Here is a 21,517-nt window from a genome sequence, read left to right on the forward strand (position 1 = left end):
ACCAGCCATGTAGGTATCAGTGGGAAGATTCCAAACATCTGTAATAAGTGATTTTTAACACACTGAATTTACAAATCCAAATAAATGTTGCTCCTCCAAAGTAGTCATCTTATTAGCTATAGGCTTGTTTATGCTTACATTACCAAAAACATTTCTTGGAACTTATTTGGAAATGCTTTGAGAATATGCTGCACATCTTTGGAATGAGTTTTGTAAATAGCTAGAAGTCACTTGAGAACCACGTCTAGCCAGAGGCTCATGAATGTAAAGCACTTTGGGAGGGGAAGGCAGGAGGACCGCTTGAGCCCAGGAGTTCGACACCAGCCTGGGCAACACGGCAAAACCCTGTCTCTACAAAAAATAAGGAAATGACCTGGGCGTCGTGCCTTGCACGTGTGGTCTCAGCTACTCAGGAGGCAGAGGCGGGAGGATCGCTTGAGTTCAGGAGTTTGAAGCTGCAGTGAACTATGAATGTGCCAATTGCACTCCATTCTGGGCAACAAAGAGAGACCCTGTCTCAAAAACATGTCTGGCGAAGGAGCACAACTGAAGGTCCAAGTCTGTAAGACTGGCGAAAGGACTAAAAAAGACGATGAATTCCAAAGTGTTTGAGCTTCATCCTACCAACTGAGATTGCTACAAATGAGCAAACCGTATCTAATAGTATTAGTAGCAGTTGTTATAAAATGAAATAAGTAATTTTTCCTTGCGGCTTTGGAGTGGTCCTAAAGGTAGTGAAAAACGACAGTTCTTGCAGGTTTATTAATTTTTTTTTTTTTTTTTTTTTTGAGACGGAGTTTCGCTCTTGTTACCCTGGCTGGACCGCAACCTCCGCCTCCTGGGTTCAGGCAATTCTCCTGCCTCAGCCTCCTGAGTAGCTGGGATTACAGGGACGCGCCACCATGCCCAGCTAATTTTTTGTATTTTTAGTAGAGACGGGGTTTCACCGTGTTGACCAGGATGGTCTCGATCTCCTGACCTCGTGATCCACCCGCCTCAGCCTCCCAAAGTGCTGGGATTACAGGCTTGAGCCACCGCGCCCGGCAAAACAAAAATCTTTACTAACCTAACATCTTAGTCTCAAATTTGACTCGCCCTCCCTCGCCCCCTGCAACCCCGCCCTATGCCAATCATCCCTAGACTACGTCGGCTACCACCAGAAGAGTGTCGACTTACCAGGGCCCTTTCCTGCAAATCCCTGGCCCAGTACTGATCCCAGGCTTCAGGGCCCGGAGCCCATCATGGGGAAGCCTCAGTCGGCGTACGAACCCAAAGAGTCTCCTCCTAACCTGCCGATGAGTACGAACCCGCCGCTGTTCGAACCCAGCATCGCAGCAGCACCGACCAAGAAAAAGAAAGAGGTGGCCGCCAGCAAGCCACCGCGCCTTCCTCGAGCTCCGCGCCGATTTGTCGAGCCCGTAGGGGTCACGCGAGGTCACGCACGGAACCGCAAAGCCTGCCGGGAGCTCCGTGCGCGATGGCTACACCCAGTCTGCGGGGCCGCCTGGCTCGGCCTTGGAACTCGCGGAAGCCTGTACTGAAGCCCAATAAACCCCTCATTCTAGCTAACCGCGTAGGGGAGCGGCGCCGGGAGAAGGGCGGTGAGCAGTCAGAGCCAGGAGGGCCGCGGAGCAGAAGCCGGAGCGTGAGCAGGGGCGGGTGGGTAGGAGGGCAAGAAGGTAAGGGACTTCTTGTGATTGAAGGTCCCCTGGATCTGCCCCTCCAGAGGCGACTTGCATCACGGAGATGTCGGTGATGATGGCTTGCTGGAAGCAGAATGAATTCCGCGACGATGCGTGCAGAAAAGAGATCCAGGGCTTCCTTGATTGTGCCGCGAGGGCTCAGGTGACGGATGTTTCCTGGGGTGCTTTCTCAGGAAAAGAATGGGGGAGACACAAATAATGATTCTCCCTGCCTTTTGCTAGGAAAGGCCCTTTCATTCATTTGGGAGATATATCACTCACGCCAAAGTGGGAAAGGTTACGGTTTTGAAGACTGTATGATCTAGACGGATTTATTCATTGCTGTGAACTTTCGTGTTACTGTACGTAAAACGAGGTTAATACTAATACCCACCTTACAGAATGTTGTGTCAGATGAAGTAATGAATGGGAAAACCATTTTGAAAAATTTAAATTGCTGCTCAAGTAGACATTATTGTCTGAAATAGAACGAAAGAGACTAAAACTAAATAATGACAGTTGTTTGGTTTCCAGCCTAGGTTTAATTGGTAGCTGAGATAGTAGCTTCTGAGCGTAGTCTCATTTGTAGGTAGGTCCCAACGCCCTTTTGTTGAAAAGCGGCTGACTTAGATTTCTCCAGGCTGGTTAACATCTTCATGTGCATTAGGGTATTGTGAGAACTATGGGCCTAGGTCAGGACAAACTTGATTGATTGATTGATTGATTTTTTGGGGATCAGGTCTTAAAAATCAGGACTAGACAAACTTTAGAGCTGTCATTCTTGTATTTGTTTTGTGTTTTCAGGAAGCCCGAAAGATGAGATCAATACAGCAAACCCTGGGAGAGTCTGGGGGTTTACCTCCAAAGAAATTGAATAAGTTGTTGCAGAGGTTTCCTAACAAACCTTACCTCAGCTGAAAATGGAGAAGCATTTTCAATGATTGAACTATAGCTTCTGACAACAGAGGCATTTTAGAGATGTTGGCATTGCCATGCTGTCTTTGGAGGGTAGAAGAGGCAAAACACTTTTTTCACCCTTTGGAATCATAATGTGGGTAGAAGTCATGATTTATCTTGAAATAAAATCCTCTGAAGAGAACTTGGCCTTTTGTCTTGAATTAGGTACTCCCTCCATGCTTGAACCGTTTCCTCCTTTCGACCCAGGAAGTTCTTTCCTTCCTGATTTGCCCTACCTTTGTCTTATCTTTCCCTGCATTTGAGGTCTTTTACACACCATTTAGTGCCCTTGCCTTTGGATACAATAAGAAAATTGAAGTTTGCTATCATCTGTAAATACTTAGTGATTGCCTGTTTTGTGCAGAGCCCCTGCAAGGTGCTCTCTGAATAATCAAGTTAACGAACTGGTGACCTAGAGGTTCTGCAGATGTGCTTTATTTGACCCATGCAGTTAAAAAAAGTTTTTAAATTAGCTGGTCATGTTTAAAAATAGGAAAAAAAAGTCATTAAAATTCCACATTTTAGCTTTATTCATTTATTTAAGACGGAGTCTTGCTGTTGCCAAAGCTGGAGTGCAATGGCAAGATCTCAGCTCACTGCAAACTCTGCCTCACAGGTTTAAGTGATTCTTCTGCTTCAGCCTCCGAGTAGCTGGGATTACAGGCACCCACCATCATGCCTGGCTAACTTTTGTATTTTTAGTAGAGATGGGGTTTCGTTGGCCAGGCTGGTCTCTCCTGACCTCAAGTGATCCGCCCACCTTGGCCTCCCAAAGTGCTGGAATTACAGGTATGCACCACTGCGCCCAGCCACTTTTGTTTGTTTGTTTGTTTTTGCTTTTTTGGAGACAGAGTCTCACTCTGTTTCCCAGGCTGGAGCGTTGGAGTACAGTGGCAGGATCTTGGCTCACTGCAACCTCTGCCTCCCAGGTTCAAGGAATTCCCCCGCCTCAGCCTCCCAAGTAGCTGGGATTACAGGCGCCTGTCACCACACCTCGCTGGTTTTTGTATTTTTAGTAGAAATGGGGTTTCACCATGTTGGTCAGACTGGTCTCCAACTCCTGGCCTCAGGTGATCCACCCACCTTGGCCTCCTAAAGTGAAGGGATTACAAATGTGAGCCACTGCAGCCGGCCTCTTTTTTTTTTTTTTTTTTTTAAATAAAATTACAAGCTCTTGCAGCCTTATTATTTCCACCTGGCAATTAGGTAGAGCTGATTATCAATTGTTTGCATTCTCCAGTGACCTCACCCATGGACTTTCCAAAATGGTGAGACGGAATTAACAATTGCCTTCTTTGTTTATTACCTGTTTATTTCTCTCAAGTTATCTGCCTGGTTGCTGAAGACATTCATTTATGTGATTCCCCTGATATTAGGAAAAATTACATGGCATTTTATGTATACTCTGTCCTTTCAGGAATAATTGAGTTAGTTTTTAAATGAACTTTACAGTGTTAAATGTGGGACAAACGATCAGTGGTGCTTTTAATGCACCAATGGGATAATTATTAAGGTAGGAAGGGGTCTTGCCTCCCTGACCCATTGACAGCTGTCTGTTCCCACGCTGTTCATAACCCATCAGTAGGTCCTGGAGCAACTCTACAGTTCTACAGGATGAGCCTTTAAGCTATAGGAAGAAGTTCAGTGCCTAGGCACTTTGGACTAGGCTTAGGAGTTCTTAACCTAGGCCAGTAGACTCGAGTTAAGACATCTGTGAACTTGGGGGAAAATTTATATTTTTAACTACAACTGAAATTTAGCATTTCAGTCAGGGCTATGGGAAACAAACCACAGTAACATTACCAAAACCTGTATGAAATCACGGTATTTTCATATCATTACAGTTGGTTATAAATATCTCAAAAAGCATTTATACTTATCACTAGCTTCAAAATTATGATAGTTACTACACTTCCTCCTAAATTTTGGAGGAATTAGACCCTATAAATTAGACCCTATAAACAAGGTCGGCTGGATTGCAGACTTCTGGACTACGATTCCCAGAAGGTGGTGCTGCCCTGGGGCCAAATCCAGAGTTAAGACAATAACTCCATCCAGTAGTTCCTGTGCAGTCCTGACAGCCTACAATTCCCAACATGCATGGCGGCTGTTCATTCCTTAGGGACATTATGGACTCCGAGTTATTTCTGCGATCTATAGTTGTTTCCTATAGCATTGGGAGTTGGCTTGCCCTTATGGTATCTGAGGGTGGGTCTGAGGAAAAAAAAGCAGACAAATGCAGCAATTAAATAAACATGTCCCCTACATCCGCCCGTACCCGATCCGGATCCCGAGCGCGCGCGAGGGCGGAAGTGGTGGAGGCCCGCGCGGCCGGAAGTCCAGATCAGCTGATGGGGGAGGCGGCTCCGCAGCCGCCTAGAGGCCCCAGCCACCGAGTGCTTCGTCCCGGCCGTAAGTCTCGGAGACTGGCCAAGATCACCGCTTGCACCTCGCTTTTGGGCGAGGCTCGTTCCCGTCTCTTTTCCAGGCCTGAGATTCTCGCCCGGCACGGCCGCCCTGAGCGCCCCGGCCACCCCCAGCCCCGGCTCGCCCCTCAGGCCCCGGGCCTCCCCTCAACCCCCGGCCGGCGGCCCAGGCCCCGGATCCGCGGGGGGGGACCCGGCCCCGGGGGGTGCAGGCCCCATGGAGCTGATGTTCGCGGAGTGGGAGGACGGAGAGCGCTTCTCATTCGAGGATTCGGACCGTTTTGAGGAGGATTCGCTCTGTTCCTTCATCTCCGAGGCCGAGAGCCTCTGCCAGAACTGGCGGGGATGGCGCAAACAGTCAGCGGGGCCCAATTCCCCCACTGGCGGCGGTGGCGGAGGTGGCAGTGGCGGTACCAGAATGAGAGGTGAGAGTGAGCTGGGGGGAAGAGGAGCAGCAGGCCCTGCTTGGGCCTCGCTCGGGAGCTGTCCGGGACCAGGAGCTGTCCCCGACCGAGAGCTGTCTTCAACCAGGGGAGGAGCGGGGAGCTGTCCCCAGTCGGGAGCTGTCCCCGACTGGAAGCTGTCCCAAGCTTAGAACAGACTTCAGGACTCGCTTTTCCGGCCTTCCTGGGGTGGGCTGGCTTCTCCACACGTGTGTCTGTGTTTGCGCGCGCGTGCGAGCGCGCGCACGCTGTGGCAGGGAGATCCTGTGTTGGACAGAAAGTAAATCTTCCGTCACTCCTTTGCCTTAGAGATGGGATAAGGTAGAATTCCATCTTTGACTTGGAAATACTTAACTGAGTTCAGTCTGAGGCAAAATACCGGAAAATAGAAGAGAATGTGGGTAGGGGGCCGATGGTGAATAAGTGGCCACTTGTGGCGCGCCACCTCATTGCAAAATGCATTGGGAGCTTCTTGCTTTGGGGTGATCATCTCTGATCCCAGAAGCATTAAGATGGGATCCCACCCAGTGGAAAGTAGAGGTGAGCTGGCCTGCCTGCCAGAGATTCCGTAGTTCATAGGTTTAGGCTTTGCTTCTGGCTATGTCGAAAACGTCTGTCAGAAGCCAAGGCTGGGACTTGCCTGTGCCTTCCTCATGGCACAGTTTTTGTCCTGGTCCTCAGTGGAAGCTGGCTTTTTTCAGCAGTTGAGGAGTTTAATTTGTGTGATTCTACTCAGGCCTTTCCCGTTTTCCAAACTGGCTTGCGGAGATTTCTGGTACTCCTTTGGGACAGAGAGAAATTTACTTGTATCACTTTTTACAAGTGGTGGAGGGGTGGCAGCTTCAGCTTCAGTTGAAGAGGACGTATGTTCTGTGTACACACACACACACACACGCGCGCGCGCGCACAGATCATAGGCAGTTTTACCGTGGGTCTTCTGTGGCCTTTCGGCTTCTTTCATATTTGAATATGTAGGTAGTCTTGGGGCTTAGTGCTCCCTCACTTTGAGGGAAGTAACTGATTTTTAATATATTGGTGTTATCTTCCTGGTCAGGTTAAAATCTGGGAAAACATGCCATGTTTCCCCAAACCCCCAACTTTAGTCATTCATAAAATAAAGGGCTGGGCACGGTGGCTTGCACCTGTAATCCCAGTACTTTGGGAGGCTGAGACAGGTGGATCACTTGTGGTCAGGAGTTCGAGACCAGCTTGGCCAACAAGGTGAAACCGTGTCTCTACTAAAAATACAAAAAAAAAAAAAAAATCGCTGGGTGTGGTGGCACATGCTTGTAATCTCAGCTACTCGGGAAGCTGAGGTGGGAGGAAAGCTTGAACCCGGGTGGCGGAGATTGTGGTGAGCCAAGATGGCACCAGTGTACTCCAGCCTGGGTGACAGAGTGAGACTTCATCTCAAAATAAAAAAATAAAAATCTAAAAATAAAGGGGTTAACTTTATTAAAAAGATTATTTTTCTCTGGGCATGGTGGCTCATGCCTGTAATCCCAGCACTTTGGGAGGCCAAGACGGGTGGATCATGAGGTCAAGAGATCGAGACCATCCTGGTCAACATGTTGAAACCCCTCTCTACTAAAAATACAAAAAAAAAATTAGCTGGGCATGGTTGTGCGTGCCTGTAATCCCAGCTACTCAGGAGGCTGAGGCAGGAGAATTGCCTGAACCCAGGAGGCGGAGGTTGCGGTGAGCCGAGATGGCGCCATTGCTCTCCAGCCTGGGTAACAAGAGCGAAACTGTCTCAAAAAAAAAAAAAAAAAAAAAGATTCTTTTTCATTCTATTATTTTATGATCTATTATTGTGACTGGCAATTTTGTGAGATGTACAGTTTGTCATGTTATCACTGCTTTTTGAGTAAAACACTGTGGAAAACCTTGAGTGGTAACTCCATCTTAGTCCAGTGATTCCAGTTGCAGCAGCAGCTAGGTCCCCTGGGATAACTCTCTCCCCATGATGGTTTTCAGTGTGGAAAGTCGTTATTTAGGTGTGCCAAAAGGGGTCTGGCTTCTCATGCTTCTTGAGGTTCCTTCTGGACTCTGGCCTATCTTTCCTCCTTAGCTAGGGACCTAGAGTCATCCAGAGTAAAAGGGATTAAAAAAAAAAAAAAAAAAAAAGTCAGAAGCAAGAATGCCAGAGGAGAGACATTAGTCATGTAATCTGAATTTAAAATGCTCGTGGAATATGGAAAATTCAGTGCTGAGCCATGTGGACAGGGTTACTTGCTAGGGTCTTGGAACGCACCTGTCTGGCCAGGAGTTTCTTAGGATATCTCTCGTAGCTTCTGTTCTAGACCTTAGGTGTAGCCAGCTATGGGCTGGGGATTGTCCAGCTCCGCTTTCCCATATGGAGGTTAGTGTATCCTGATGGGGGTCCCTAGGACCTTCATCCAGGTCTCCTCTTTCTTGCATAGTAAAGGTGAGGCCCAGGATGTGGCACTGGCATGAGTGCCAAGAAACCATGGCCCTTTTCATTTCCTATTCTCTTTCCCCTGATCCCAACCATTGTTTGCAAAGATGGACTGGTGATCCCATTGGTGGAGCTGTCAGCAAAGCAGGTGGCATTTCACATCCCATTTGAAGTGGTGGAGAAAGTTTACCCACCGGTGCCTGAGCAGCTACAGCTCCGAATTGCTTTTTGGAGCTTTCCTGAGAATGAAGAGGACATTCGGTGAGGCTAAAGAACTGATGGTGGGGAGTGGGGTCCTGATACTCCACACTGTCTGCTGGGTTTCCCATAGAACAAAGGAGACATTGTATTTGGGGCAGTGGTGAGAGGAAGACAAGGGAGGGATTGCTTGGGATTTTCCCTCTGAGAAGGAGTGAGGCTGGGGAGAGTGCATAGGGCATTGTCTCTGACAGGGTCTGCCAAAGGTTATTTGCTGAGTTGTGACTATGTCCTCTTATTCACCCCCAGGCTGTATTCGTGCCTGGCCAATGGGAGTGCAGATGAGTTTCAGCGAGGGGATCAGCTCTTCCGCATGAGGGCTGTGAAGGACCCATTGCAGATAGGTGAGTGGCCCATCATGCCATGTGGCACACCCTGCTCCTCTCATCCCCTGGGTTATGAATTAAGGACACACTGCAAGAAGCTGGAGCATGTTGTCTGAATAACTGCAGGGCCAGAGTCAAGAGCAGAGACCCGGGTCTCAACAGCTCTCCCTGACCAAGCCCCCATTTCTCCCCAGGGTTCCACCTGAGTGCTACAGTGGTGCCACCTCAGATGGTCCCTCCCAAAGGGGCCTACAATGTGGCTGTGATGTTTGACCGCTGCCGGGTCACTTCCTGCAGCTGTACCTGTGGGGCTGGGGCCAAATGGTGTACCCACGTCGTGGCACTCTGTCTCTTCCGCATCCACAACGTGAGGCCCTCCCAATTTATCCCGGCCCTATCCTACGCTCCATCCCCCCCTTCTCTGCTGCATGCCTGGCTACAATGTGAGCCCCTCACCTCCCCTACTCTGCCTTTCTGTCCCTAGCTCCAGCTCCAGCTCTCCTGTTCTCAAGATTGTTCCATTTTTCTCTGTGTCCCCTTCAGGCTTCTGCAGTCTGCCTGAGAGCCCCAGTCTCAGAGTCCCTGTCCCGGCTACAGAGGGACCAGCTGCAGAAGTTTGCGCAGTACCTCATTAGTGAACTCCCTCAGCAGGTGGGTGAGGTCGGCACACCCTCCTGCAATTAGCTCTGGGCCAGGCTGCATAGCAGCCTTTCTGTTAGGCCCAGGCCTCCATAGGTTCACCTATGCTGTGTTCTGTCTGCCTTTGTCTCTTTCTACCTCAGATCCTCCCCACAGCTCAGCGTCTCCTGGACGAACTCCTGTCTTCCCAGTCAACAGCCATCAATACAGTGTGTGGAGCTCCGGGTGAGTGCAGTGAGAAAGATGGGCAGTAGGAAGAACGCAAGCTTGTAGTGCAGAGCGCCACTTACTCAAAGCTTGCTGTTGTCAGGCAAATCAGGCCCCTATCTCTAGGTGACTGACTGCCTGTCATCCTCAGACCCCACAGCAGGGCCCTCGGCATCGGACCAGAGTACTTGGTATCTGGATGAATCGACACTCACTGACAACATCAAGAAGACCCTGCACAAGTTCTGTGGTCCTTCCCCTGTGGTCTTCAGGTACATCGATTTTTGCATACCTTTGTCTGTGGTAGAGGGGGAGCGTCCCTCAGGCTGATGACAGATCCTTTCTTCTCTTCATGCTTGTGAACCCCACCTTTTATTCCCTGAACTGGCACAGTGCCTGGCACACAGTTATCACTAATGAATCAGTGGATGATGCTGACCTTGAACAATCACAGAGTTGTCTGCTCTTACCTAGGTAGAGCAAGAGTTTTCTTCCTTTGATACATCAGGAAATGGAGGCAGAGAAAAATTAAGAATTTTTATAGCTGAGCTCAGTGGCTCACACCTGTAATCCCGGCACTTTGGGAGGCTGTGGCAGGTGGGTCACCTGAGGTCAGGAGTTTGAGACTAGCCTGGCCAACATGGTGAAACCCTGTCTCTACTAAAAATACAAAAAATTAGCCAGGCGTGGTAGCACGTGTCTGTAATCCCAGCTACTCGGGAGGCTGAGGCAGGAGAATTGCTTGAACCTGGAAGGCAGAGTTTGCAGTGAGCTGAGCTTTTGCCATTGCACTCCAGCCTGGGCGACAGAGCGAGACTCTGTCTCAAAAAAAAAAAAGTAGAATTTTTGTAACAGATGTCCTTTTCCCTCTGTCTTCTGTATTTTGGGGCTAGAAGCCCTTTTAGGTTTCATTCAGCCCCATCTTAGCATCATGGTTTTCTGTTCCCCTGCTTTTACAGTGATGTGAACTCCATGTATCTGTCTTCCACGGAGCCGCCGGCTGCTGCTGAATGGGCATGTCTGCTGCGCCCTCTGAGGGGCCGTGAACCAGAGGGTGTCTGGAACCTGCTGAGCATCGTTCGGGAGATGTTCAAGCGAAGGGACAGCAATGCTGCCCCCTTGTTGGAAATCCTCACTGACCAGTGCCTCACCTATGAGCAGGTAATTGCCCAGCGTTGGAGAGCCCCATGGTGGCTTATTCTCTTCCTCCCCTCGCCTCATCCATCTCTTGCTGAAAGGGACTCTGGGAGGGATACTCTATTTTTCTCTGAGCTCTCAGGTGCAGCTCACAGCCTTCTTTGTCTCCAGATAACAGGTTGGTGGTATAGCGTGCGCACCTCAGCCTCACACAGCAGTGCCAGTGGGCACACGGGTCGTAGCAACGGGCAGTCAGAGGTGGCAGCCCATGCCTGTGCCAGCATGTGTGACGAGATGGTCACACTGTGGAGGCTGGCTGTGCTGGACCCGGCACTCAGCCCTCAGCGGTGAGTCTCCCCTGAACCTCACCGCAGAACTGAGCCTGGGCCAGTTCAGGACAGACTGAACCTTCATCTCCTTGTTTGCAGGGACGTACTATGATTTTAGTCCTTGGGAAACGGGAGGTGCTGAGTACTAATGTTACCAGTGATTTATGAGTTTTTCTGAGAGGCTTTCATCCTTCCCTCCCCAAAAAACACCCACTTTTCAAAATTCCCCGGTGGATGTTTAAGTGATACCTATGGGGCTGGCTTAAGAAGTAATTTCCTGTGTCCTTTCTCTGTACACCTCTTTGGGGTGTACACCTACCCCATGCCCATCCTTTCCCATTAGCCCCCCCAGCAGCCTCCTGCCCTTTGTTCCCACAGGCGCCGGGAACTATGTTCGCAGCTGCGGCAGTGGCAGCTGAAGGTGATTGAGAATGTCAAACGGGGCCAACACAAGAAGACGCTGGAGCGGCTCTTCCCTGGCTTCCGGCCAGCGGTGGAGGCCTGCTACTTCAACTGGGAAGAGGCCTACCCACTTCCTGGTGTCACCTACAGTGGCACTGACAGGAAGCTGGCACTGTGCTGGGCCCGGGCCCTGCCCTCTCGGCCAGGTGTCTCCCGCTCTGGGGGCCTAGAGGAATCCCGGGACCGGCCCCGACCCCTTCCTGCTGAGCCAGCTGTGCGGCCCAAGGAGCCTGGGACCAAGCGCAAGGGCTTGGGTGATGGGGTCCCCTCATCACAGCGGGGTCCCCGCCGCCTCTCAGCTGAAGGGGGAGATAAAGCTCTGCATAAGATGGGTCCAGGTGGGGGCAAAGCCAAAGCACTGGGTGGGGCTGGCAGTGGGAGCAAGGGCTCAGCAGGTGGTGGGAGCAAGCGAAGGCTGAGCAGTGAAGACAGCTCCCTGGAGCCAGACCTGGCTGAGATGAGCCTGGATGACAGCAGCCTGGCCCTGGGTGCAGAGGCCAGTACCTTCGGGGGATTCCCTGAGAGTCCTCCGCCCTGTCCTCCCCACGGTGGCTCCCGAGGCCCTTCTACTTTCCTTCCTGAGCCCCCAGATACTTATGAAGAAGATGGTGGTGTGTACTTCTCAGAAGGGCCTGAGCCTCCCACAGCCTCTGCCGGCCCCCCTGGCTTACTGCCTGGGGAAGTCTGTACCCGGGACGACCTCCCTTCTACAGATGAGAGTGGCAGTGGGCTCCCCCAAACCAAAGAGGCAGTCCCTGCAGTTGGAGAGGAGGATGATGACTACCAGGCATACTATCTGAATGCCCAGGATGGAGCTGGGGGCGAGGAAGAGAAAGCTGAGGGTGCGGCTGGGGAGGAGCATGACCTGTTTGCTGGGCTGAAGCCACTGGAACAGGAGAGCCGCATGGAGGTGAGGGGATGGAAGGAGGGAAGGCTGGGTGCTTCTTAGCCACAGCTGGGAAGGGCCATCTAGCTCTAGTTGGGAGTGTCGGGACCATTAGCAGGACTGTGAGAATCCTGTTGCAGGTACCCAATTGGTCTCCCTATTTTCAGTACACTCTCTTTCCACATAATTTTCCTGAAAGGTGATGGTGTCACTGTGCTGCTTAAAACCCTTCAGTGGGTTCTTATTGCCCTTAGGATAAAATGAAAGTCCTTGGTATGACCTATGAGGCTACACTTGATCTGGTCTTTGCCTGCTTTGCCAGCCTCACTTGGCTGCTCTGTCCCTCGCACTCCAGTCAGCTGAACCACTCCTGTATCTGCCATGCTCTCTCTTGCCTACAGGATTTTGGACAGTTTGGCCTTTTTGCCTGGAATGCTCTTCCCTGTTAGCCCCTGTTCCTTCTTCGGGTCTCAGGGATCTTAAAGATCACTTCCTCTAGGGAGTCTCTGATACTGTCCCTGTGCCTCAAGATATCCCACCTGCTTCCCCTTGACCTTTCCCCATAATAGCTGGCATCATGGTGGCATGTGTGTTTATGTGTCTGTGTTTCTAACCGAACAGAGCTCTTGTGGAGCAGCACAGGGCCTGGGATATAGCAAGTGCTCAAGGAATGTTGGCTGCATGACTGAGTGTGATATCCTGCCCCTGGAAGTTGAGACTTCAACCTGTCTGGTCCCATGTCCTCCCTCCAGGTACTGTTTGCCTGTGCTGAAGCCCTGCATGCACATGGCTATAGCAGTGAGGCCTCCCGCCTCACTGTGGAGCTTGCCCAGGATCTACTAGCCAACCCACCCGACCTCAAGGTAGAGCCGCCCCCTGCCAAGGTGAGAGAGACCTCCTTCCTCTTATCTTCCCCTCCCCTGCTTACCCCCAACCTGCTCCCATGCCCCACCCCAAGTAAGAGCCTCCTTCTACCTCCACCAGGGTAAGTCAGAATCATCTGCCGGTCTCCTGTGCTTCTTCCCTCTCTAGGGCAAGAAGAACAAGGTGTCCACAAGCCGTCAGACCTGGGTGGCTACCAACACCCTGAGCAAGGCGGCCTTCCTGTTGACAGTGTTAAGTGAGCGTCCAGAGCACCACAACCTGGCCTTCCGAGTTGGCATGTTTGCCTTGGAGCTACAGAGGCCTCCAGCTTCTACCAAGGCCTTGGAGGTCAGAGGCTCCATCTCAGCGTTATACTCAGTCTCTTTAGAGGCTTGCACCTTGATCTCCATTGAGGCACTGGAGGTCTGAGCTCCTTCCTGTGCCCTCAGGTGAAGCTGGCATACCAGGAGTCTGAGGTGGCTGCCTTGCTCAAGAAGATCCCTCTGGGTCCGAGCGAGATGAGTACCATGCGGTGCCGGGCAGAAGAGCTTCGGGAGGGGACACTCTGTGACTATCGGCCTGTGTTGCCTCTCATGTTGGCCAGTTTCATCTTTGATGTTCTCTGTGCTCCAGGTATGGTGCCTGACCCTGTAGTAAGTGGGGAACTGGGGTAGGGGTACCTTCCTTTAAGAAAAACCAAGAGCCCCAAGGTTCTGAATCCCTTCAGGACCCATCAGGCAGCTTCATGGGTAGGTCTGTGATGATGAGAGTCTTGGGTTCCCTTGCATTTTTCCCATGTGTGATACTTCTGTCTGCCTGACTTACCCCAACTTTTATACAGTGGTTTCTCCCACAGGTTCCCGGCCCCCAAGTCGCAACTGGAACAGCGAGACACCTGGGGATGAGGAGCTGGGATTTGAAGCAGCAGTTGCTGCCTTGGGTGAGTCTGTTAATGTCTTGAGCACATCCATGAGCTAAGCCTGGTTCAGGTCTTGAAGGACATGAAACCTGTCCCTTGTTCTGAAGGGCTATATGGTAATGGGAAAGTCAAAATGACATGTGTGAGCTAAGTAGTGCCTCTAAGACAGGAATTCAGGGCAAAAATGTGTGCTATATGGCTGGGCATGGTGGCTCATGCTTGTAATCCCAGCACTTTGGGAGGCTGAAGCAGGAGGATCATTTGAGCTCAGGAGTTCAAGACCAGCCTGGGCAACATAGCAAGACCTCATCTCTACTAAAAACAAAATAAAATAAGTACCCAGGTGTGGAGGCACACGCCTGTGCTGCCAGCTACTCCGGAGGCTGAAGTGGGAGGATTGCTTCAGCTTGGAGATGGAGGCTACAATGAACCATGATTGCACTGTTGCCCTACAGCCCAGGCAAGAGTGAAACCTTGTCTTAAAAAAAAAAAAAAAAAACAAAAACAAAACAAAAAACGCCGGGCGCGGTGGCTCAAGCCTGTAATACCAGCACTTTGGGAGGCCGCGGCGGGTGGATCACGAGGTCGAGAGATCGAGACCATCCTGGTCAACATGGTGAAACCCCGTCTCTACTAAAAATACAAAAAAACTAGCTGGGCGTGGTGGCGCGTGCCTGTAATCCCAGCTACTCAGGAGGCTGAGGCAGGGGAATTGCCTGAGCCCAGGAGGCGGAGGTTGCGGTGAGCCAAGATCGCGCCATTGCACTCCAGCCTGGGTAACAAGGGTGAAACTCCGTCTCAAAAAAAAAAAAAAAAAAAATTGTATGCTATGGGTGTTGTGTATTGTCAGGGCAGCCAAACAAAAATCTAGGGAAAGGACAGAGGGAAGTGGTAGAATATGAACAGTGGGTTAAAAGGTCAGTAGGTCCTAGACCAAGGAACACCATGAGTAAACACACAATGCAATCAAATTTTCATGGGAGTGAGGAGCCCATCTTCCCTAAAGTGGTAAGTACCTGTTGGGTAATCAGATTGGACCCGGTTATGAAGGTTTTGAAAAGTACATCAGAGCTTAGGCTGGATGTAATAGTCAACTAGGACTTCTGTAGGTGATGTGGGTTGGACTAAGGGAACCCCTTACCTCATATGCTGATGGCTAGGGAACCCTGGCCCTCTTGCCTTTGCTGTCTTGGGAATTATGACTACTCTTAATCCTCATAAGGCCTTCTTTCTCACAGGCATGAAAACGACAGTGAGTGAGGCAGAACATCCCCTCCTATGTGAAGGCACACGTCGGGAGAAGGGTGACCTGGCATTAGCACTAATGATCACTTACAAGGACGACCAGGCCAAGCTTAAGAAGGTAAGAGACTGGGGCCAGGCATGGTGGCTCACACCTGTAATCCCAGCACTTTGGGAGGCCAAAGTGGGTGGATCACCTGAGCCCAGGAATTAGAGACAAGCCTGGGCAACATGGCGAAACCCTGTCTCCAGCAAAAGATACCAAAAATTAGCAGCTGGGCGTGGTGGCATGTGCCTGTAGTCGCAGCTATTTGGGAGGCTGAGGTGCGAGGATTGCTTAAACTCAATAGGCGGAGGTTGCAATGAGCCGGGTTCGTGCCACTGCGCTCCAGCCTGGGTGACTAAGCAAGACCCCGTCTCAAAAAAAAAAAAAAAAAAGTAAGGGATTGAGGTACTGGGCCTTTGACAGGCAGAGAAAGAGAGCATATTTTACTACCTTTCTCAGAGAGTTTCCAGTACAATGAGAAAAGTGCTATTTTGGGCTGGGTGCAGTGGCTCATGCCTGTAATCTCAGCACTTTGGGAAGCAGAGGCGGGAGGATCTTTTGAGACCAACCTGGCCAACATAGTGAGACCCTGTCTCTACAAAAAATTAGAAAATTAGCCGGGCATGGTGGCACTCCCCTGTAGTCCCAGCTACTTGGGAGGCTGAGGTGGGAGGATTGCTTGAGCCCAGGAGTTTGAGGCTACAGTGAGCTATAATCATACCACTGCACTCCAGCCTGGGCAACAGAGCGAGACCCTGTCTCTTTAAAAAAAAAAAAGAAGAAGAAGAAAAAAAGAAAAGTGCTGTTCTGGCCATAGGAGGTAAGTAGGAAATCTTGGGGACATCTCATAAAGAATAAGAGAAGACCAATGGTTCTTATAGGAGTGTTTGGGCATGGGGTGGAAGAAGAGAAGCAGAGGGCATAAAGTCGTTTATTTGCTTATTTCAATATTTATTGACTATCAGTATATTCCGCCTTGTGGTGTTATGGAGGATACTGAGATATGTTGGGGTTGAATAAGTTACAAACAAAAGACATGTAAGCCAGAAGGTTGTCCTGTAGTTGTAACTGGGGAAGGCTCCCCGAGGATGTAGCAATTGGCTGTTTCAAGGAGAAAGGAAGGTAATAGAAGTCAAGAGATAAAGGGTATCCTGTCACTGCTTCTCTGGAGGTCACTGCTTCTGTCTTCCAGATCTTAGACAAACTCTTGGACCGAGAGAGCCAGACTCATAAGCCACAGACGCTGAGTTCTTTCTACTCATCTAGCCGCCCAGCCACAGCCAGCCAGAGGTCTCCTTCAAAGCACGGGGGCCCATCTGCCCCAGGGGCCCTGCAACCACTGACCTCAGGCTCTGCAGGGCCTGCTCAGCCAGGGAGTGTGGCAGGGGCTGGGCCAGGCCCCACTGAGGGCTTCACAGAGAAGAATGTGCCTGGTGAGGTGGGGGCACTGGGCAGGGGGGATGAATGGTATGGAGCTATGTTGGGGTCCCCTTTCCTGGGCTCATCCCAGCGTCCTGTTTTCCTCACCTAGAGAGTTCCCCACATTCCCCCTGTGAGGGTCTTCCATCTGAGGCAGCTTTGACCCCAAGGCCAGAGGGGAAGGTTCCAAGCCGCTTGGCACTTGGCAGTCGTGGAGGCTATAATGGACGGGGATGGGGCTCCCCAGGACGGCCTAAGAAGAAGCACACAGGTAGGACAGCCTGTGGGTTAGCATAGAGGGAAGGATAATCCTGGGACCGCTGACTTCTGAGACTGATTTGTCTTGCGGGGGTGGGGGCTAGGCATGGCCAGCATTGACAGCAGTGCCCCTGAAACAACATCGGATAGCTCCCCCACCTTAAGCCGGAGACCACTTCGAGGGGGCTGGGCCCCCACCTCCTGGGGTCGAGGACAGGACAGTGACAGCATTAGCAGCTCTTCTTCGGACTCCCTGGGCTCCTCATCCTCCAGTGGAAGTCGTCGGGCCAGTGCCAGTGGAGGAGCCCGGGCAAAGACTGTTGAAGTTGGCAGGTCAGTGGGAAGAACTCCCCATCTTCCCTGATGTGGCCTACCCTCAGAGCCACATCCCTAGTGCAATCCAACCATTGTTCCCCAGCATCCTCACTTTCCCTGGTCCTTCCCAATCTACCTGAACACCCATTTCAAAGAAACCCCAACCCCCGTCCCTACCCCATTGCCCCTTCAGGTACAAGGGCCGCCGCCCCGAGAGTCATGCCCCCCATGTACCCAATCAGCCATCAGAGGCAGCTGCACACTTCTACTTCGAGCTGGCGAAGACAGTGCTGATCAAGGCAGGGGGCAACAGCAGCACTTCCATTTTCACACATCCATCTTCCTCAGGGGGCCACCAGGGTCCTCACCGCAACCTGCACCTTTGCGCCTTCGAGATTGGGCTTTATGCCCTTGGCCTGCACAACTTTGTTTCTCCCAACTGGCTCTCACGTACTTATTCTTCCCACGTTTCCTGGATTACAGGTAAACCATGTGACCTGACTTGGGTATGGGAGGGGGATTAATTGGTGGGGATAAGAGCCTTATCTTCGTGGGATTACCGATCTGATGAAAGAGGCATCATTCTCACACCCCAGTGGTGCCCATGCTAACCCCAGTCTGCCCTTCTCTCCTTTTCCCTAAGGCCAGGCCATGGAGATAGGCAGCGCAGCCCTGACTATACTGGTAGAATGCTGGGATGGGCACCTGACACCCCCTGAGGTTGCATCCTTGGCTGACAGGGCATCACGGGCAAGAGACTCCAATATGGTGAGGGCAGCAGCAGAGCTGGCCCTGAGCTGCCTGCCCCATGCCCACGCATTGAACCCTAATGAGATCCAGCGGGCCCTGGTGCAGTGCAAGGAGCAGGTATTTCTATGGGCAATCTGGGAACCTCTTCTGGGGCATCTGGGCAGGGAGGTTGGGCATGGGAAAGCTAAGGGCCCAGCTCTTGATTCCCATTTCCTGGAGTTTACAGATGATCATTTGTCCTCTCATGGCAACATTTTACAGGTTAATGTGCTTTGACACCAATCTTTCTTTAGCTCACAACTCAAAGGTTAGATTTATCTCTGTTTTACAGATAAGAAAATGGAAGCCTATAGTTTAGGGACCAAACTATTACTCAGGATAGAAAACTTAGGGAAGGCCTCATACATATAGGACTTGAATGGGAGGGGCCTGTTAAAAATTAGTTTGGAACTGGAACCTGGGTCTTGACTCATTTTGGTCAGAATTTGTTCAATGTCTGTGAAGCATTCATTGCTCTGATACGGACACTGACATCTGATGCCTCCCTGGGAGAGACAGGTCTGAGGGAGACACTGGAATGTCATCTGATACCATCCATATCTTAAGGGCCTTTCCCCCTTAACACCCTGTGCCCCTCTCTTCTAGGACAACCTGATGTTGGAGAAGGCCTGCATGGCAGTGGAAGAGGCAGCTAAGGGTGGGGGCGTGTACCCTGAAGTGTTGTTTGAGGTTGCTCACCAGTGGTTCTGGCTATATGAGCAAACTGCAGGTGGCTCATCCACAGCCCGTGAAGGGGCTACCGGCTGTAGTGCCAGTGGGATCAGGGCAGCTGGGGAGGCTGGGCGGGGTCTGACTGAGGGTAGAGGGGGCCCAGGGACTGAACCAGTTACAGTGGCGGCGGCAGCAGCAGTGACAGCAGCAGCCACAGTGGTGCCCGTCATCTCGGTTGGGTCCAGTTTATACCCGGGTCCAGGACTGGGGCATGGCCACTCCCCTGGCCTGCACCCCTACACCGCTCTACAGCCCCACCTGCCCTGTAGCCCTCAGTACCTCACTCACCCAGCTCATCCCGCCCACCCCATGCCTCACATGCCCCGGCCTGCCGTATTCCCTGTGCCCAGCTCTGCATACCCACAGGTGAGACCAGTGTTCTGCTCTGGGGTGAGATATGTGGGAATAATACTGGGAATTCATAGGGGGTTGGAGTGGGGTACTCTGGGAGTATAATTGGGCTGTCCAAAAGTCCTGGTGAGGTGGTTGGAGCCTGGGGGACCCAGCCCAACTAAAGAAATGACAGCTGGGCACGGTGGCTCATGCCTATAATCCCAGCACTTTGGGAGGCTGAGGTGAGTGGATCACTTGAGTTCAGGAGTTTGAGACCAGCCTGGCTAATGTGGTGAAACCTGGTCTCTACCAAAAATTAGCTGGGTGCACGCCTGTAATCCAGCTACTTGGGAGGCTGAGACAGAACTGGAAGGTGGAGGTTGCAGTGAGCCTGTCGTGCCGCTGTACTCCAGCCTGGGTGACAGAGTGAGACCTCATCTCAAAATAAATGAATAAATAAAAATAAATGTCAGGATAGCAGCTTATGAGGGTGAAGCAGGAGAGCTACATCCTAATCGAACTTGGCATCTTCCCTCTGTTCTCCCTGCCCCTAGGGTGTGCATCCTGCATTCCTGGGGGCTCAGTACCCTTATTCAGTGACTCCTCCCTCACTTGCTGCTACTGCTGTGTCTTTCCCCGTCCCTTCCATGGCACCCATCACAGTACATCCCTACCACACAGAGCCAGGGCTTCCACTGCCCACCAGTGTGGCCTGTGAGTTGTGGGGCCAGGGAACAGGTGAATGGAGGGGAGGCACACTGGGCAGGGGAGGGAGGGAGGGACTCTTCTCTGCCTCTCTTTGGGCTCCGAGTTCCTCACATGGCTCTCGTCCCACTCTTAGTGAGCAGTGTCCATCCAGCATCCACGTTTCCGGCCATCCAGGGTGCCTCGCTGCCTGCCCTGACCACACAGCCCAGCCCTCTGGTGAGCGGAGGTTTTCCACCGCCCGAGGAGGAGACGCACAGTCAGCCAGTCAATCCCCACAGCCTGCACCACCTGCATGCTGCCTACCGTGTCGGTGAGAGGTCCCTTTCTGTGCTCTTACCTGCAGTTGTGGCAGTGGCTCTTTAGAGGACCCCTCCTCTAGCTCTTAATTTGTTTACTGTGCGGTCAGGTGCCAGGTTGGGGTAAAGGGTGAAGAGAATACACCCTACCATGTGCCCACCCTTCTCCCAGGAATGCTGGCACTGGAGATGCTGGGTCGCCGGGCACACAACGATCACCCCAACAACTTCTCCCGCTCCCCCCCCTACACTGATGATGTCAAATGGTTGCTGGGGCTGGCAGCAAAGCTGGGTAACACCTCCCCTCCCTAGGACCATTGCCCGCCCCCACCTGCTCTCCCTACCTTCCTTATCCCAGACCTCCTTCCTAGCTCTTGATCAGAGTTGAGGCCTTGGTCGGGTATGTGTGCGTGCGCGGGGGGTGGAGGGTTACCTCAGCTCCTGGGGTGGAGGGAGGCTCTCTGCCAGGCCAGAGCTGAGATATGTAAGTCGGGTCCCTAGGGCAGAGGTGGCCACCCCCGTCTCATGCCCCTCCCCCTGCCCCCCAGGAGTGAACTACGTGCACCAGTTCTGTGTGGGGGCAGCCAAGGGGGTGCTGAGCCCGTTTGTGCTGCAGGAGATCGTCATGGAGACGCTGCAGCGGCTGAGTCCCGCTCATGCCCACAACCACCTGCGTGCCCCGGCCTTCCACCAACTGGTGCAACGCTGTCAGCAGGCATACATGCAGGTGACAATCCAGAGTATAGAGCAGGGTAGAGCACTTCCTGGGTGGTCTAGGACCAGAGGGAAGGGAGGCAGGACCTGGTTCTGTGCTTTGTACTAAGGCTCATCGTGCGCACATCCTCCTCCAGTACATCCACCACCGCTTGATTCACCTGACCCCTGCGGACTACGACGACTTTGTGAATGCGATCCGGAGCGCCCGCAGCGCCTTCTGCCTGACGCCCATGGGCATGATGCAGTTCAACGACATCCTGCAGAACCTCAAGCGCAGCAAACAGACCAAGGAGCTGTGGCAGCGGGTCTCACTCGAGATGGCCACCTTCTCCCCATGAGTCTTTTACCCCTAGGGTCCTATACAGGGACACAGGCCTATGGCTGTGGAGGCTCCTCACACAGGGGGAATGAATCTTGGCTGGACAGATCATCCTCACTTAGTTCCCTGGTAGCCCAGACTGACAGCTGCTCTTTGGCTGTAGCTGTGGGCCAAGATGTCTCAGACCCTAGAAGCCTAGGGCTGGGGGAGACAACCCTGTCTGGGAGGGGGCGTTGGGTGGCCTCTGGTATTTATTTGGCATTTATAAATATATAAACTCCTTTTTTACTCTAGTCGACTTAGGCCTTTCCCTTTTTTCCCTCCATGTGCAGATGAACTGGGCGGAAAACGTCTGACACTTGCTTTAGGTTTTTCTCACTCCAGTGAGG

At 51.9% G+C, this 21,517-nt stretch overlaps 2 protein-coding genes across 9 annotated transcripts; both read left to right on the forward strand.

The window, feature by feature from the left end:
- Nucleotides 1-1,432: 1,432 nt before the first annotated feature.
- Nucleotides 1,433-2,781, forward strand: CHCHD1 (coiled-coil-helix-coiled-coil-helix domain containing 1). 2 transcript variants are annotated; one of them, XM_010350494.3, is made up of 4 exons: nucleotides 1,433-1,601; nucleotides 1,727-1,845; nucleotides 1,926-2,044; nucleotides 2,487-2,575. In XM_010350494.3, exons 1-3 carry the CDS (start codon nucleotides 1,478-1,480, stop codon nucleotides 2,001-2,003), a joined length of 321 nt encoding a protein of 106 aa, XP_010348796.1. In that variant the 5' UTR covers nucleotides 1,433-1,477; the 3' UTR covers nucleotides 2,004-2,044; nucleotides 2,487-2,575. The 2 variants fall into 2 exon arrangements, with proteins under 2 accessions (XP_010348796.1, XP_003939852.1); XM_003939803.3 differs by lacking the exon at nucleotides 1,926-2,044 and having other exon boundaries at nucleotides 1,434-1,601; nucleotides 2,487-2,781.
- A 2,191-nt stretch (nucleotides 2,782-4,972) lies between these two features.
- On the forward strand, nucleotides 4,973-21,421 carry ZSWIM8 (zinc finger SWIM-type containing 8). 7 transcript variants are annotated; one of them, XM_010350491.3, is made up of 26 exons: nucleotides 4,973-5,490; nucleotides 8,035-8,188; nucleotides 8,435-8,529; nucleotides 8,706-8,878; nucleotides 9,055-9,162; nucleotides 9,294-9,375; nucleotides 9,509-9,629; nucleotides 10,317-10,518; nucleotides 10,666-10,841; nucleotides 11,202-12,195; nucleotides 12,924-13,055; nucleotides 13,204-13,383; nucleotides 13,485-13,668; nucleotides 13,877-13,975; nucleotides 15,193-15,317; nucleotides 16,435-16,675; nucleotides 16,774-16,932; nucleotides 17,024-17,252; nucleotides 17,428-17,717; nucleotides 17,878-18,101; nucleotides 18,630-19,121; nucleotides 19,643-19,826; nucleotides 19,930-20,106; nucleotides 20,265-20,384; nucleotides 20,641-20,819; nucleotides 20,944-21,421. In XM_010350491.3, exons 1-26 carry the CDS (start codon nucleotides 5,283-5,285, stop codon nucleotides 21,145-21,147), a joined length of 5,532 nt encoding a protein of 1,843 aa, XP_010348793.1. In that variant the 5' UTR covers nucleotides 4,973-5,282; the 3' UTR covers nucleotides 21,148-21,421. The 7 variants fall into 7 exon arrangements, with proteins under 7 accessions (XP_010348793.1, XP_010348794.1, XP_003939845.1 ...); XM_010350492.3 differs by having other exon boundaries at nucleotides 19,643-19,802; XM_003939796.4 differs by having other exon boundaries at nucleotides 13,892-13,975.
- The last annotated feature ends 96 nt before the right edge of the window (nucleotides 21,422-21,517 follow it).

The sequence above is a fragment of the Saimiri boliviensis genome, chromosome 12 (genome assembly GCF_048565385.1).
Source record: "Saimiri boliviensis isolate mSaiBol1 chromosome 12, mSaiBol1.pri, whole genome shotgun sequence".
Classification (NCBI taxonomy): domain Eukaryota; kingdom Metazoa; phylum Chordata; class Mammalia; order Primates; family Cebidae; genus Saimiri; species Saimiri boliviensis.

Coding starts and splice junctions, on each gene's coding strand:
- CHCHD1 (XM_003939803.3), top strand. CDS start 1,478: ATGGCTACACCCAGTCTGCGGGGCCGCCTGGCTCGGCCTTGGAACTCG. Junction 1,602..1,726: donor GCGGCGCCGGGAGAAGGGCG/GTGAGCAGTCAG, acceptor CTGCCCCTCCAG/AGGCGACTTGCATCACGGAG. Junction 1,846..2,486: donor ATTGTGCCGCGAGGGCTCAG/GTGACGGATGTT, acceptor TTGTGTTTTCAG/GAAGCCCGAAAGATGAGATC.
- ZSWIM8 (XM_010350488.2), top strand. CDS start 5,283: ATGGAGCTGATGTTCGCGGAGTGGGAGGACGGAGAGCGCTTCTCATTC. Junction 8,189..8,434: donor GAGAATGAAGAGGACATTCG/GTGAGGCTAAAG, acceptor ATTCACCCCCAG/GCTGTATTCGTGCCTGGCCA. Junction 12,196..12,923: donor AACAGGAGAGCCGCATGGAG/GTGAGGGGATGG, acceptor TCCTCCCTCCAG/GTACTGTTTGCCTGTGCTGA.